At 41.5% G+C, this 16,735-nt stretch overlaps 1 protein-coding gene across 5 annotated transcripts in view; it reads left to right on the top strand.

Annotated features, from left to right (window-relative positions):
* The window catches only part of LOC106567417 (glutamate receptor 1), a 91,982-nt gene that overhangs the window by 20,548 nt on the left and 54,699 nt on the right, over positions 1–16,735 (top strand). For all 5 annotated transcript variants that reach the window (XR_001320064.2, XR_001320066.2, XM_014136627.2 and 2 more), the window contains exon 3: positions 11,263–11,502. Coding sequence is in view for 3 of the 5 variants with exons in the window: in XM_014136627.2 (XP_013992102.1) it covers positions 11,263–11,502 (240 nt within the window). In the remaining 2 variants the exon portion in view is untranslated. The remainder of the gene's footprint in view (positions 1–11,262; positions 11,503–16,735) is intronic.

The raw sequence follows: 16,735 nt of genomic DNA on the forward strand, positions 1-16,735 counted from the left end.
CACCCACAAACACCAGTGAGACAAACATCAACTTAAATATGGTCTCCAATTAGAGACAATGACAAACAGCTGCCTCTAATTGGAGGTCATGCCAAACAAAAACTAATCTAAAAATACAAAAACTAGAAACTAAACATAGAAATACACAAAACAGACAAACACCCCCTGTCACGCCCTGACCTACTCTACCATATAAAAGAACAACTTACTATGGTCAGGACGTGACACATTGAAGTAAAACAAGCTTATATTTTGTGTTCTGATGGGCTACGACAGTTAAACTTAGCTCATGAGGCATTTATAACTTATATTCTTCAAAAATCTATGGGTACCTACCAATAATTGAAGTCCATAAATTGATGTAGCAACTGCAGATTGCCCCTTTAAAAGGTACTGTTTGGTTAGCATTGTTTTCTTTCTCCACTGAACAGCCATGTCTACTTGAATGAAGGCAGCTGAGTCGCTAGCAGATGAAATACATACATCAAAGCGTTCTATATAGGCCATGTGTATACAGCACCATTGCTGCAGTCCTTTATCATGTCATTTTATGGCAGCAGCTCTTGTCTTTTTAGATGGCTTTTGGCTCCAGGCTGACTCCCTGCATGAGACTCATATTGAATAACAAGCAAACAATTGAAACTGAAACCTGCAGAGAGATGCAACAATGAGTGACAGTGCAGAAATGATTGCGCTAAACCATGGAAAGAAATTAAATATATACACAGACATGAATAAGATAAAAGGAACACCAGCTTAGAGAATCAATGGAGGACTGCAAAGACAGCTGTCACAAACATCCCATCCCACACACATTCTGTCTCTTCTTTAAAAGGTTCCCAGAATGTTTCATTAGGTTGTGGGAACAGTCTGGTGAGAATATTATGGGTTTCCAAAACACCACACCTGTCCAGTTGTGCTGACATTCAGATAGCTTTTGTATCAGGGTGAACAAAACAATCCTTTGATGTTGCTAGAATGTTTACAGAAAAGACGTTGAGTACTTTAAAAGGTTCCCAGAACATTTCATTAGGTTGTGGGACCAGTGTGGGTACATTTACAAGAGAGGTTCCCAAAACACAAGATATGCTCAGTTGTGTTGACATTTGTTAGGTTGCAAAGGACATTCCTATAGTGTTGTAAGAATGTTGACAAAAACACCTGGACTAAGTTATTATTTTTTTTGAATATTTAATTAAGTTATAGGAGTTGTCTGAGATGTTGCAAGAATATTCTTGTGATATTCACAGTTTCCACAGAACATTCCCACAATATTGCACAATTTCCAAATACAGTAATTCTGTTTTTATGACATTCATAACATATTTGTTTTAGGTTTAAAGTGGAGCTGACAGCATTTTAGCAACAAATATTATAAAAAATCTGTTCATATACACCCCCAGGAAGAATGACACTTCCAAATTTTTTTTAACTTAGGACATTCCTATAAGAATCAAAATGGGTACATAACAATACTTTAAGTCCAAAAATGTATGTAGCAACTGCAGATTGCCCCTTTAAAAAGGTACTCTTTGGTTAGCATTGTTTTCTTTCTCCACTGAACAGCCATGTCTACTTGAATGAAGGCAGCTGAGTCGCTAGCAGATGATATGCGTACATCAAAGCGTTCTATACAGGCCATGTGCTGAGTAGCGCAGCGGTCTAAGGCACTGCATCTCAGTGCAAGAGGTGTCACTACTGTCCCTGGTTTGAATCCAAGCTGTATCACATCTGGCCGTGATTGGGAGTCCCATAGGGCGGCGCACAATTGGCCCAGCGTCGTCCGGGGTAGGCTGTCATTGTTAATAAGAATTTGTTCTTGACTCACTTGCCTAGTTAAATAAAAGGTTAACTAAAAAATAAATGTAGACATGGTCATTATCACGTTTTCATAAATTCTTACAAATGTTTGAGAATTACGTATACTAAGGCATTTGTGAAAATCCTCTAGCAATATAGAGTGGGAAAGTGGCCGTGTGTTTGGACAATTAATAGACACTGCAGTAATTAAAAACAAATAAAACATCCGACTCGTCCAGGACCGGAGTGTACGCAGACCGGTGCAACATAGCCAAATCAGAGCTACTGAAGGCCTTTATGCAAACAAGCCATTGCCAGACAGGCCTGCCACCATTCCCTTTGAACTGGACTGTGTGTTTACAGGCAATTGAAACAGTGCGACTTTAAAAAGTTTGGACACACCTACTCATTCAAGGGTTTTTCTTTATTTGTACTATTTTCTACATTGTAGAATATTAATGATGAAATAACACATATGGAATCATGTAGTAACCAAAAAAAAAGTGTTACAACAAATCAAAATATAATGTATATATCTCAGATTCTTCAAAGTAGCCACCCTTTGCCTTGATGACAGCTTTGTACACTCTTAGGCTCCGTGTTTTTTATTATTATACATAAATAGAAATGCTAGCCTATTAGCCACATTATGACTGACTTGTCATCACTGCCCTTGTTAGTTTGATTGTATTGACATTCCTAGCCTTAGTTACATTCGTCCGTTTTTGTCCACATTATTGTGTCATTGAAAATGAAACAGTGCATCCCGAATGAAGGCAGCAAACAATGTAGCAGGCCAGCTGTGATTTACAACCTGATAGCAATATTTTTTGAACTACCAAGAAATGTATTGGTGAATTATATTAATCATGCATTGAACTGCCTCCATCTACGTTGAGTCAAATATGCTGTATATTATTTTTAAATTTCTTATATAGTTGGTTTTGTAGCAAAAACTGGGAATTTTATATTTTTTACTGATATTATGATCGTCACATTTTTTGTATTTTTTTTCTAAGTCCACAACAATGCTTAAACCACATCAATCTGATTGGGTGGGCCTGTCAGGGCCTGGCTCCCCAGTGGGTGGGTCTCTGTCAACCCAGGCCCATACATGTCTACACCCCTGATTCATTGTGCATCACAAACCACCACTTCGGAATAAACTTTTTCAATAACTGGCTTGCATACCCATTGTTGCCTTTACATGCTGACTAGACCTGGCACGTGCGTGCGTCTGCGTGCATGTTGATTTTGTCCATCCACACCAGACACGATCAGGACATGCAGGATGAAATATCAAAATGAACTCTGAATCAACTATATTAATTTGGGGACAGGTCAAAAAGCATTAAACAATCATGGCAATTTAGCTAGCTAATTTGCTGTTGCTAGCAAATTTTTCCTGGGATATAAACTTTGGGTTGTTATTTTACCTGAAATGCACATGGTCCTCTACTCTGACAATGAATCCACAGATAAAAGGGTAAACCGAGTTCATTTCTAGTAATCTCTTCTTCTTCTTCAAATGGCGGTTGACAACCAACTTTAAGGTGCATTACCACCACCAACTGCACTGTAATGTGGACCTCAGTTCATCTTTCAATCACCCACGTGAGAATATGTTCCTAAAAACCAATGAGGAGATGGGAGAGGCGGGACTTGCAGCACGTCAAGAGTCACAAATAGAACCAAGTTCTATTTTTGTGCTTGGCTACGCAGACGTTCGTTGACACGCGCGAGCAGTTTGGATGCAATGATTGAATAACATGTATGTGTACATTTATTTTGCAACGCTCACTCACGTAATGCGAACGGTGTGGTCAGCATTTACTGGTAGATACAAGTTGAAACCTCTTTCCTACCTGGGTATACGGCATATACCTGATAATAAACTGGGTGGTTCGAGCCCTGAATACTGATTGGCTGACAGCCATGGTATATTACAACGTATACCATTGGTATGACAAAACATTTATTTTTAATGCTCTAATTAGTTTAGTAACCAATTTATAATAACAATAAGGCACTTCGGGGGTTCGTCGTATAAAGCAAATATACCACGGCTAAACGCTGTATGCGCATGCCTAAGAACAGCCCTTAGCTGTGGTATATTGGCATATACCACACCCCCTCGTGCCTTATTGCTTAAGTGTAGCCTCCTCTCCACCACTGGCCCTTTGTGTTTTACAAAAAGTGCACTCTCCTACATGAGTGCACTGGTATTATGGTTGCTGTCCTTTCAGAATCACAAACCTGTTACACACTGAAAGCCTATAGGTTCACCACTTCGCAAAAATGTCTATAATAGATATAAAGGCTGTTATATATAAAAAGAAAGTATATATTTGGCCTTGTCTCCGCTCGTATTGGGAGGAAATTACGAGTCCTCACTGTCCGAGACTGAGTACAAATGTATCCACCGAGACATTCAATATGAGGTCTCGAGACCGAGACGAGTACTACAACACTGGTACAAGGAGAGCTAACATTAATATGCATGTCAATCTCTCCTGGCTCAAAGTAGAGGAGAGATTAACTTCATCACTTCTTGTATTTGTGAGAAGTTTTGACGTGTTGAATGCACTGAGATGTCTGTAAAAACTACTAGCATAGAGCTCAGACACCCCTGCACACCCCACAAGACATGCCACCAGAGGTCTCTTCACTGTCCCCAAGTCCAGAACAGAATATGGGAGGTGCACAGTACTACGTAGAGATATGACTACATGGAACTCTATTCCACATCAGATACTGTAACTCTTGCAAGCAGTAAAATGAGATTGAAAAACCAGATACAAATACACCTTATGGAATAGCGGACTGTGAGGAGACACACACATACACATGATAACATATGCACTATACACACACTACACATGGATTTTGTGTTGTATATATGATGTAGTAGAGTAGTGGTGTGATGACACACAATGTATTGTGAAATTGTGAAATGTATTGTAATGTTTAAAAATGGTTGTATAACTGCTTAAATGTTGCTGGACCCCAGGAAGAGTAGCTGGTGCCTTGGCAGCAGCTAATGGGGAGCGATAACAAATACAAATACCCCCAAGCCATAAGATTGCTAAAATAGTCCGGGTAGCTATTTGGTTAACTATCTGCTTTGACCCATGCACTAACCCTTTTTTACTCTATGCACACACACTGGACTCTGCCCACACTGACACTCCAACACATACACACCTACTGTCTATTATCTATCCTGTTGCCTAGTCACTTTTCTCCTATGTACACATTTACATGTTGTATTTAACCTTATTTTACCAGGTAAGTTGACTGCGAACACATTCTCATTTACAGCAACAACCTGGGGAATAGTTACAGTGGAGAGGAATGAGCCAATTGGAAGCTGGGGATGATTAGGTGGAAATTATAGTATGAGAGCCAGATTGGGAATTTAGCCAGGACACCGGGGTTAACACCCCTACTCTTACGATAAGTGCCATGGCATTTCTAATGACCACAGAGTCAGGACACCCGTTTAACGTCCTATCCAAAAGACAGCACCCTACACAGGATAATGTCCCCAATCACTGCCCTGGGGAATTGAGATATATATATGTGTTTAGACCAGAGGAAAGAGTGCCTCGTACTGGCCCTCCAACACCTCTTCCAGCAGCATCTGGTCTCCCATCCAGGACTAACCTTGCTTAGCTTCAGATGCAAGCAGGCAGTGGGATGTAGGGTGTTGGCACTGGTACCCCATGTATTTAGCCAAGCTATCATTGCTCATTGTGTATTTATTCCTCGTGTTACTATGTTTTTCTGTTAATATTGCATTCTTTTATTGTATTCTGCATTGTTGGGAAGGACCTAAGCATTTCACTGTTAGTTTGCACATGTTGTTTACGAAGCATGTGACAAACATTTGACTTGAAAGAAAATAAGATCCAAAATAGTCTACATGAGAAAGTATATCAATAACATCCATATTTATGGACTTGCAAACAGAAGTCATCATATTGTCCATTACTGTCCATAACGTTGCAACGTTATGTTAGAGCAAGTCATATAGCTAGCTACAGTTTGCTAACTAAGCTAGCTAGCTTATTGTCTTTGGGAAGTCCTGTTACTTATCCACTGCTAGCTAGGAGTACAATTAATGTTCAACTTTTTTTACCTTTATTTAACCAGGTAGGCCAGTTGAGAACAAGTTCTCATTTACAACTGCGACCTGGCCAAGATAAAGCAAAGCAGTGCGACAAAAACAACAAGGTTACACATGGGATAAACAATTGTACAGTCAATAACACAATAGAAAAATCTGTATACAGTGTGTGTAAATTAAGTAAGGAGGTAAGGCGACGAAGTAATTACAGTTTAGCAATTTACACAGGAGTGATAGATGTGCAAGTAGAATTACTGGTGTGCAAAAGAGCAGAAAAACAAATATGGGGATGAGGTAGATTGTTGGTTGGATGGGCTATTTACAGATGGGCTGTGTACAGCTGCAGCGATCGGTAAGCTGCTCTGCCAGCTGATGCTTAAAGTTAGTGAGGGAGATATAAGTCTCCAACTTCAGTGATTTTTGCAATTCGTTCCAGTCATTGGCAGCAGAGAACTGGAAGGAAAGGTGACCAAAGGAGGTGTTGGCTTTGGGGATGACCAGTGAAATATACCTGCTGGAACGCATGCTATGGGTGGGTGTTGCTATGGTGACCAGTGAGCTGAGATAAGGCGGAGCTTTATCTAGCAAAGACTTATAGATGACCTGGAGCCAGTGGGTTTGGCAAAGAATATGTGGTGAGGACCAGCCAACGAGAGCATACAGGTTGCAGTGGTGGATAGTATATGGGGCTTTGGTGACAAAACAGATGGCACTGTGATAGACTACACAGTCTGCTGAGTAGAGTGTTGGAGGCAATTTTGTAAATGACGTCGCCGAAGTCAAGGATTGGTAGGATAGTCATTTTTACGAGGGTATGTTTGGCAGCATGAGTGAAAGAGGCTTTGTTGCGAAATAGGAAGCCGATTCTAGATTTAACTTTGGAATGGAGATGCTTAATATGAGTCTGGAAGGAGAGTTTACAGTCTAACCAGACACCTGGGTATTTATAGTTGTCCACATGTTCTAAGTCAGAACCGTCCAGAGTAGTGATGCTAGTTGGGCGGGCAGCGATCGGTGGAAGAGCATGCATTTGTTTTACTAGCATTTAAGAGCAGTTGGAGGCCATAGAAGGAGTGTTGTATGGCGTTGAAGCTTGTTTGGAGGTTTGTTAAAACAGTGTCCGAAGAAGGACCAGATGTATACAGAATGGTGTCGTCTGAATAGAGGTGGATAAAAGAATCACCCGCAGCAAGAGCGACATCATTGATATATACAGAGAAAAGAGTTGGCCCAAGAATTTAACCCTGTGGCACCTCCATAGAGACTGCCAGAGGTCCGGACAACAGGCCCTACGATTTGACACACTGAACTCTATCTGAGAAGTAGTTAGTGAACCAGGTGAGGCAGTTATTAGAGAAACCAAGGCTGTTGAGTCTTGGAAGAATACGGTGATTGACAGAGTCAAAAGCCTTGGCCAGGTCGAAGACGACTGCACAGTATTGTCTTTTATCGATAGCAAGGACTCGTTTGATATCAAATTATGCAATTATGCAAATTATGCATCAGGTTCTTGGTTCTGATCAAGAACCCAATGTTCACTCTGACAGAGCTCCAGAGTTCCTCTGTGGAGGTGGGAGAATCTTCCAGAAGGACGCCCATCTCTACAGCACTCCACCAATCAGGCCTTTAAAGTAGAGTGGCCAGACAGAAGACTTTCATCAGTAAAAGGCACATGACAGCCCTCTTGGAGTTTGCCAAAAGGCACGTAAGGAACTCTCAGACCATGAGAAACAAGATTCTCTGGCCTGATGAAACCAATATTGAACTCTTTGGCCTGAATTCCAAGTGTCATGTCTGGAGGAAACCTGGCACCATCCCTACAGTGAAGCATGTTGGTGGCAGCATCATGCTGTGGGGATGTTTTTCAGCTTAAGGGACAGGGAGACTAGTCAGGATCGAGGGAAAGATGAACAGAGCAAAGTACAGAAAGATCCTTGTTGAAAACCTTCTCCAGAGCGCTCAGGACCTCAGACTGGGGCGAAGGTTCACCTTCCAACAGGACAATGACCCTAAGCAAACAGCCAAGACAATGCAGGAGAGGTTTCGGGACAAGTCTCTGAATGTCCTTGAGTGGCCCAGCCAGAGCCCGGACTTGAACCCGATCGAACATCTCTGGAGAGACTTGAAAAAATAGCTGTGCAGCGACGCTCTCCATCCAACCCAACAGAGCTTAAGGATCTGCAGAGAAGAATGGGAGAAACTTCCCAAATACAAGTGTGCCAAGCTTGTAGCATCATACCCAAGATGACTCGAGGCTGTAATATGTACTGAGCAAAGGGTCTGAATACTTATGTAAATGTGATATTTCAGTTTTTATTTTTAATACATATGCCCAAATTTCTAAAAAACAGTTTTTGCTTTGTCATTATGGGGTAGCTATATTGAGGAGGGAAGAAACTATTTAATCAATTTTAGAATAAGGCTGTAAAGTAAGTGTGGAAAAAGTCAAGGGATCTGAATACTTTCCAAATGCGCTGTATATTTACTATGTGTATGTGACGTGAACTTCCATGAGGGCGACCATTGACGACACTCGATCCATCCCATTTTCTTGTCTAAACGGAGCTAGCTGGTAAATCAAGCTCCTGGCGAACTCCAGTCGGGAAAAGAGCAAATGTGTCTTCACCCCTAAGAAAAGCCTTCAATGCTGTTATTTCTTTTCTTTCAATTAAGCTGTGCCCTCCAGTTCTGATATAACTGCTGCTATACCAGCATCAACACCAACCTCCTCAAGAGCAGCCAGTTTTGTTATGATTTGACTTCTGCAGCCAGTACAGGCGGTTCTCGTTGTCGTCATCATCTAAACCACCCCCACAGATTATCAGAGGATGCCGGCCATACAGGTCCTGTCACGTCCTGGCCAGTATAAGGGTTAATTGTTATTGTAGTTTGGTCAGGACGTGGCAGAGGGTATTTGTTTTATGTGGTTCGGGGTGGTGTTTTGGTAAAAGGGCGTTTGATTTAGTATTTCCGGGTTTTTGGTTTATGATCTATGTTTATGTAATTCTATGTTTAGTCTAGGTAGTCTATTTCTATGTAGAGTTAATTGGGGTGGACTTCCAATTGAAGGCAGCTGTGTGGTGTTGCCTTTGATTGGAAGTCCTATATTAGTTGGGTGTGTTTGTCTGTTTAATTGTGGGAGATTGTTCTGAGTTTAGCCTTGTGCCTTGCCAGACTGTTTTGTTGTTCGTGAGTTCGTTTCGTTTTTGTTGTTTTGGTGTTCATTTAGTTTGTAAATAAATACACACGATGAGCATACACATACCTGCTGCGTTTTGGTCCTCCTTAACCGACGACAACCGTGACAGGTCCGGCCATACAGTGGATGGAAGGGAGGGGCTCAAATAGTTTGAATCTGGTCGTGGCCAGACTATATTTGTAGCAAAACAGAATGTAAGCCTGCGAGATCAGGATGATCTGTGAGTTCGCGCCCAGTGCTGGGTGATCTTTAAAAAAAAATGTATATATGGACGTTCTACGACCTTTTCAAATCAACGTCTATTTCTAATGACCAGCTTGGATATTAGTTAGTGCACATAAAAATTAATCTCTATTGTACAAAAAGAAATCAAGACATTATGCAGTCCTAGTTTGACAGTAACTATAGTCTAATTGTCAACCCAAAATTCATGATAATCACTGGATTAAAGTTGCCCATTAAAATATCTTGAATCATGCATTCCTGCTTGGAACTGTTAGATGAAACAACTTATTTATTGAATACCTCAGTAGTCTATTTATCATTCTTGATAAAGCACTATGAATGACTTCACATGATGATTACTCATGATTTTGGGTCCGACCAAATCATGGGCTGGTCCCACAAACTGTAAAATTTAATGGCACCAGTGATACCAGGGGAAAATGTTAGTCGGGAGCCCTGTAATACTAATTAAAACTTAGGGTAGGAAAACACATGACAGACACTAATTTGCAACTTATCTTAAGTCCTTAGCTTGGCTTTAATAACATAAAGGCATAAAGACAGAGAACAAGAAGAAGCACATAATGACAGCAGAAAAGATGCTGAGACAGATAGACAGCACAACAGGGAGGCAAACAAAATGGCTAGAGCAGAGGCACAGGTATAGTATTGAGCTGTATCTCCAGTGGTGTTTTAACACATTGTATTTGTTTTAAACATGAGCTGGTTAAAAAAAGAGGAGCAGGACCATGTTTCAGTCACTTTTGTGTTTTGGAACTCTAGTCATATCCCCACAATGTTCCCAAAACCTAAAGAAACATTCTGAGAACCTTTACATATCAGACAAAATGTGTTCTGAGAATGTTCTTGTAACATCAGGTGAATGTTTTTTGTAGCCTAAAATAAACATTGTATAATCATCCACACAACTGGACAGTTTTGGGGTTTTGGGAACATATCTTTTGTGATGTCCCCACAATGTACCCATCAGACTGTTCCCACAACCTAATGAAACATTCTGTGAACCTTTAAAGAACAGACAAAATGTGTTCTGGCAAATGTTTTATACAAACATTGTCTAATCAACAGCACAACTGGACAGTTTTTGTGTTATGAAAACATTTGCCACAACCTTGACGAATGTTCTGGAAAACATTACAGGTACATTGTGTTATCACCTGGAAACCTAATGAGACCTTTTTGGGAATGTTCTACGGTGGTTGTTACAGAGGTTGTGCACAACATTTTAGTGAATGCTAGGAGAACATTCCAAGGATATTTCATTTAAAATAATTAAATAACATTTTTATTTATCAAAAACATTATCATCCCAATAGATAAAACCCTAAATAGAACTTAAAGCAAGGTTGCTGCAATTCACAAATTTTGCCATGGGGCAGAGAGAAGATTTAGAAATGTCATACGTAACTTCATGCAATTCTACTGATCCATAGGGTGGAGAGAAATGTTTGCCGTTTTTAATATGACATTCGAGAGTTACTAACAAAATCAAAATGGGGGCCGCCCGGGTCGGTAATTCAACCATGATCACTACACGTTTAGAAAGCTGGCTAGACTAACTTACCGATCACATTTTTTTTTTGCTGACAAGGGCTAATTGAGTGACTATCAGTGACTGACATAAGAGAAAAATTGCTGATGCACAAACAAATTTTGAATTTGCACTTTGTGTATACAGTAAGTTGAGACCCCGACTGAGTTCCTTTAAAAAAATGTATCCCCGGGCCTACTTAAGGCGGTCTCTGTTCTCGGGGAGTTAACAGTTAACATGTATGCCTACACCCATTCTTATGTCTCACCGATTTTCTGTCTGTTCAGTCTTTTTCATGAATAAACATAGCAATCAGATGTGATCACCTCTCCTCTTCTTTCTTTTTCCTCTCCACAGTTTGTTCACAGTTTTCCAAAGGAGTCTATGCCATCATCGGACTGTATGACAGGAAGACCATGAACATGCTCATGTCATTCTGCGGGGCTCTCCACGTCTGCTTTGTGACACCCAGTTTCCCCATAGAAACCAACAACCAGTTTGTAATCCAGCTGAGACCGGAACTCCAGGAGCCCCTCATTGCCCTGATCCAGCACTACAAATGGACCAAGTTCGTTTACATGTACAGCTCACATTCAGGTACTGTTCATCATTCTGTCATATTTGTTTTGTGGAACCTGTTGAGAAAGTCAAACTGTACAGTAGGCTACTTGGCAAAAAGAGATGCGTACTTTCACAATACACAGATAAAGCACAGTTGATCAATGTTAAGCTCAAGCATCTCTGCAATTGTTGTTGTGGATACATTTGAAGTAGCCTAGCTATTATTCTGGATACGTTCTATTATTAAAGTATTTGTGGATATATTGTTGATATTTGTTAATGTATTCTCTCTCAGTTCAGAGTGGCATTAATTGAAATGGTTTGGAATGTTGTAAAGTCAGACTCGTCCAATTAAAGTTTGCTGTACTGTTTCCTCTCTGACTACGAGTGTTGCCATGCTGTATATGGTATGTAATATTGTTGTACAACATCTGTGGATGTATTTGTGTTTGTTAAATGCATTGTTTGGTATTCTGCCAGAAGCTCCTCTGGATGTGTAAGCTGTACTCTGTAAACTGTACGTCCTCAATGCACATTTTGTGCTTGGATGGGCATATTTAACTGCGATGGTGTCCTATGGGAAATGAGCCCCTGGTGCGTGTTCCTCTTCAATTTGCAGCCACTCAACTGTAACCATCACTCAACTTCAGTGCCATCAGAAACAGATGCAGCTAGTAGGAGATGTGAACTGCTTAATGATGCAGAGTCTGGTTGATGCAGTGGATGTGCCAAAGATTTAGATGCACTATTGTAAAGTGGTTGTTCCACTGGATATTATAGGTGAATGCACCAATTTGTAAGTCGCTCTGGATAAGAGCGTCTGCTAAATGACTAAAATGTAAATGTAAATGTAAAGGCACTTAGACCTAAGTGTCTGAACCGTAGATGAACAAATATAATTACATAATGTGTACTTGCTTGCTTATTTTTAACATGTACAGTCTTTGATCTGCACATAAGTGGTTCTTTGACAATGGATCGTTTTTTGTTGTTGTATATTTCCGGTGAGATCCATGCAGCGGGACAAATGCTCCATCGATTTGTTTCTCTAGCCGTAGCACTTTAGTCTTGGACAAGGAACTCAAGGTTGTCGACTTCTTCATGACACATCCGAGTGACACACCCCCCTCGCCGCCATTGATTCAAGCCCTGTTGCCTGGATACTGCACCGCACAGTCAGTGGTTATTTAAGCCTTTTAGGGAACTTCACTCCAATGTTTATGTCTGTGACAATGTGTCTGTGTAGTGTGTGTGTGTGTGTGTGTGTGTGTGTGTGTGTGTGTGTGTGTGTGTGTGTGTGTGTGTGTGTGTGTGTGTGTGTGTGTGTGTGTGTGTGTCTGTGTGTGCGCGCGTGCGCTGAGGCTTACATTACATATGTACTCTTCAGGATGTAACCAGAGATGAATTACTCCTGCTTTACTCTAACTCTAAAGCCAGAGCTCAGGGCTCCAGAAGCCACACTGCCCTGCTCAGTAGTGTGACGCCTCAAGGCTAGACTCCAGAGAACAGTTTTGTAACCATACGACAAGACATGCTTCCCTGTAATCTGGTGGGTAGGACCATTGGGCCAGTAACTGAAAGGTTGCTGGATCAAATCCCTGAGCTGACAAGGTAAAACTCTGTAGTTCAGCCCCTGAGCAAAGCAGTTAACCCCAACAACTGCTCTCCGGGTGCAGATGATGTCAATGTAAGGCAGCCCCCTGCACCGCTCTGATTCAGAGGGGTTAAATGCGGAAGATGCATTCCGTTGTACAACTGACTAGGTATCCCACTTTCCCTTAAGTGCTACATTACAGTATGATTGCTAGGGCTGGAACGATAGCAGTTTCACAATATTTTTTTTCCATGGCTAAACTTCAAACATGAAGCAGACCTAACCTCTTTGGTAGAGGTGGATGAAGTTTGATTAGATTAACCCTTATTTTCCTGCCTTGCTAGTTTACACACATGTTTGCAATAGTAAAAAGGAAGGCAACTCTATTGTTTCGCAAAAAAGGCTCAGCCTCTTAACCTAGACAGGGACTATATTATAAAGACCAAAATCCGCTTAAATAAACACTTATGGGGGTTAAAAAAATCTACACTACACAAATGGAGACAATGCGGAAATTGAATTTGGATTTGTGCGACATTTGAGAGGAACTGTGATGGGCAGGTCAGTGAAAGCAGCAGAGAAAGGGGCCGATAGGAGCCCAGGCTGCTTTCTTTGCCAATCCCAACACTGATCTCTTCCGTTTCACTGCTGCAGTGGTGTGACACGTTGCTAGCGCTAGACAGATAGAGGGAGCACAGAGTTTGTCTCCCTAGTTTATCTGCAGGTTAGTGCTGCTCAGTGGATGATAAAGCTGGTTTGCTCTCCAGTGTGAGACAATTTCACAGCTGCTGAGACAAGCTCTATGTGCCTGTACAGAGACGACAGGAAGTGTATCGCAAGGCGAGCAGAGGCAGTTTAAAAATTTGATTCGACAAAGTGTTTTAATTAACATTAAATGCATTTCAACCTCACTGTTACTTCTGACAACCTACTTTTATCATCTGTTGCGTAATCCATGTCGCAACTAAAATTAGAAAAACGTCACTTTCTGTTTCTGTATATGACAGAAAATAACAGACTTAGTTAACCATTCAATCTCTCTCAGAGCATGAAATATTTGGTTTTTACTGCTAATGAATGCAAAGACAAAAGTATTATACATAGCACACATCACTAGGAGATTTTCCTTGTCAGGTCACATGGTCAGGAAAAATTCTTAGCCCTGTGCATCACGAATGCATAATGTAATTGCTCTATTTGCATACAAATTAAAAGCTGTGACTAATTTTATGAGTGCATTAATACATAGACTGCATGGCTCCAGTGATAGCTTGATATAGAAAAGGCAGCAGCTTGCTGTGGTTCCAAATGTATGATCTCCATTTGGGTGTACTTGGGTATTTTTGGTAAATTATATGCATTGTTAATGTTTATGCAAATCATATGCGGTGTAGAAAGATATCTATATTTATAATTTCCTCTCTACCCAGACCTAAATGTCATCTTATGCTCTTCCTCCTGAACAAAGCTGTTGTTTTAGAGATAATTCTGAGGACTTTGGTCCTGAGGTCGCCCACTGGTTGATTCAGACAACAAACACTACTATAAACAGAGGGCCAGAGAAAACAACAACAATCTCTCCCACATCACAACGAAAGAAATCATCTCCCACTTTGTTCATGCCAAGGAGGTTTTGGGGGGCTACCTTAATCAACATCTGCACCCAGGGAGCAATTATTAGGGCTTAACTGCCTTGCTCAAGGGCAGAATGGAATATTTTTCCACCTTGCCACCTTTGGGATTCAAACCTGAAACCTTTCAGTTACTGGCCCAGTGAACTTAACCACTAACCCATAGTTACTGTTTTACTTGACTAACAATAAGGATCATTTCAACTTCATTATTGTAAAAAAAAAGGCCAGCCATCTCAAGTGAACTGTTCTCACCACCAACTTCACATCACCTATCAATGTCCTAGCACACTACTGCCATTTTCCCAACCAATCAAGACGCTTGGTTGCATTGCAGACCCCCGTCTCCTTCCACTTCAGTTAGTGCACCTTTCTCAGGTATTTAAAGCACACTTCATTTTATCTGTCCTGTTATGGCGTCTGAGTCCCTCCCAGTTGGTGGAAGTCCTCATGCTAAAACAGGCTTTTGGGCACTAATGTTGTCTAAGTCTATGGGTATTTTACTCTAGGGTTAGGTTGAGAAGGCTTGCCTTAAGTGGCCTTGGACAAGACGAAAGGACAAAGAAAAATGGAGTGGGGGAGTGCACAAGACTTCTGGAAGATCTGGTGATGGAGAAGATGGCGGATAAGGAAAAAATAAAAAAAGTGGAATATGTTTTGAGGGAATACGGAATGGAGGATCACACGGAACTTTTGGAAGAGTTAGAGAAGGAAAGTGAACGTGAAGAGAGTAAGGGTGAATTAATTGTGGGGACGGTACAGTGATGACTGCTGAGAAGGAGCTGGGTGTAGAGGGAAGCGGTGTGGTGAGGAAGGTTGGCGCCAAGTGCAAAAAGAGGCATACAGGTTCTAGTTTCTCAGAGATGGAACCTACCGAAAGTATGGATGTAGTACGTGCAGTAAGGACCGCCGAGGTCGGGCCTCGTCCCGAGGATGAAAAGGATAATTCTGGCCCAGTGGGAGTGAGATTTGTGGTGAGAATTGATCCTTGCATTTTGGCTGATCCGAATGTGGTGTAAGGTTGGGTGGAAAAGAGGTTGGGGACTTTTGAGTTGGTGAGAGTAACTCGGAGTGGAATAGTGATGATTTATTGTGTTTCTTCAGTCCAGAGGGAGAGGGTGCTACAGATCACATGATTAGGGACAAGAAATGTGACTTTCTTTGCTCTCCGGAGCAGGGCGCCTTTAAAAGAAGTGATAACAGAGGTAGCATTAAGTGTTGAGGAGGATCAGAAATGTAATATGGCCGGTGTCTGTGACGCCCGCCATTTGGTGCGACACAGGTGGAGAGCGTGGGGTAACAGAGAAGTGATTGTCTGTCCTGCTGTGTTTTGATGTAGAGTCTTTGCCTGACAAGGACAAGTTAGGAAGTGTAAGTTATCCCTTGAGAGCTTTTGTTCTGAAATACTACAATGTTTAAGGTGTCAAGTTTATGTGTATGTTGCAGCAGTGTGTAGGAGGGAGATTCCTAGATAGGAAAAGTGTGCAGGAGGGCATGAGACGAAGGAATGTGTAGTATCGGTGAAGAAAGTTGTGGGGGTGCCAATGGGGCTGGAGATCCGAGGTGTCCGGTGAGAGAAAGGCAGGTTGAGGTTGCCAGGGTTAGAGTAGTAGAGAAAGTGTCGTATGCCGAAGCAGTGAAGAGCGTGGTAGAGGAAGATGGTTGCAGGGTGAGGGATACTGAAAGGATTCCTGTCAGTAGACAGAGAGCGATGGGAAGAATATGTGCTTCAGTAAGGTGGGCTTTTTAGCATTCATAGCCATGCTTGTCAATTGTACTGCATAAATGGATCAGAAGTCACAGAAAATAAAGGTTGTCGTGGCACCAGCTGAGAAGTACTTGGGATTGCGAGGATTTACTACAAAACAGTTGCAGGGGGCGTTGAGTGATAAAAGGAAATGGGCATACCTAGTCAGTTGTACAACTGAATGCATTCAACTGAAATGTGTCTTCCGCATTTAACCTAACCCCTCGGAATCGACATCCACGTCATCGGCACCCGGGTTAACTGCCTTGCTCAGGGACTGAATGACAGAATTCGAGT

This window comes from Salmo salar, chromosome ssa13 (assembly GCF_905237065.1).
Source record: "Salmo salar chromosome ssa13, Ssal_v3.1, whole genome shotgun sequence".
Taxonomy (NCBI): domain Eukaryota; kingdom Metazoa; phylum Chordata; class Actinopteri; order Salmoniformes; family Salmonidae; genus Salmo; species Salmo salar.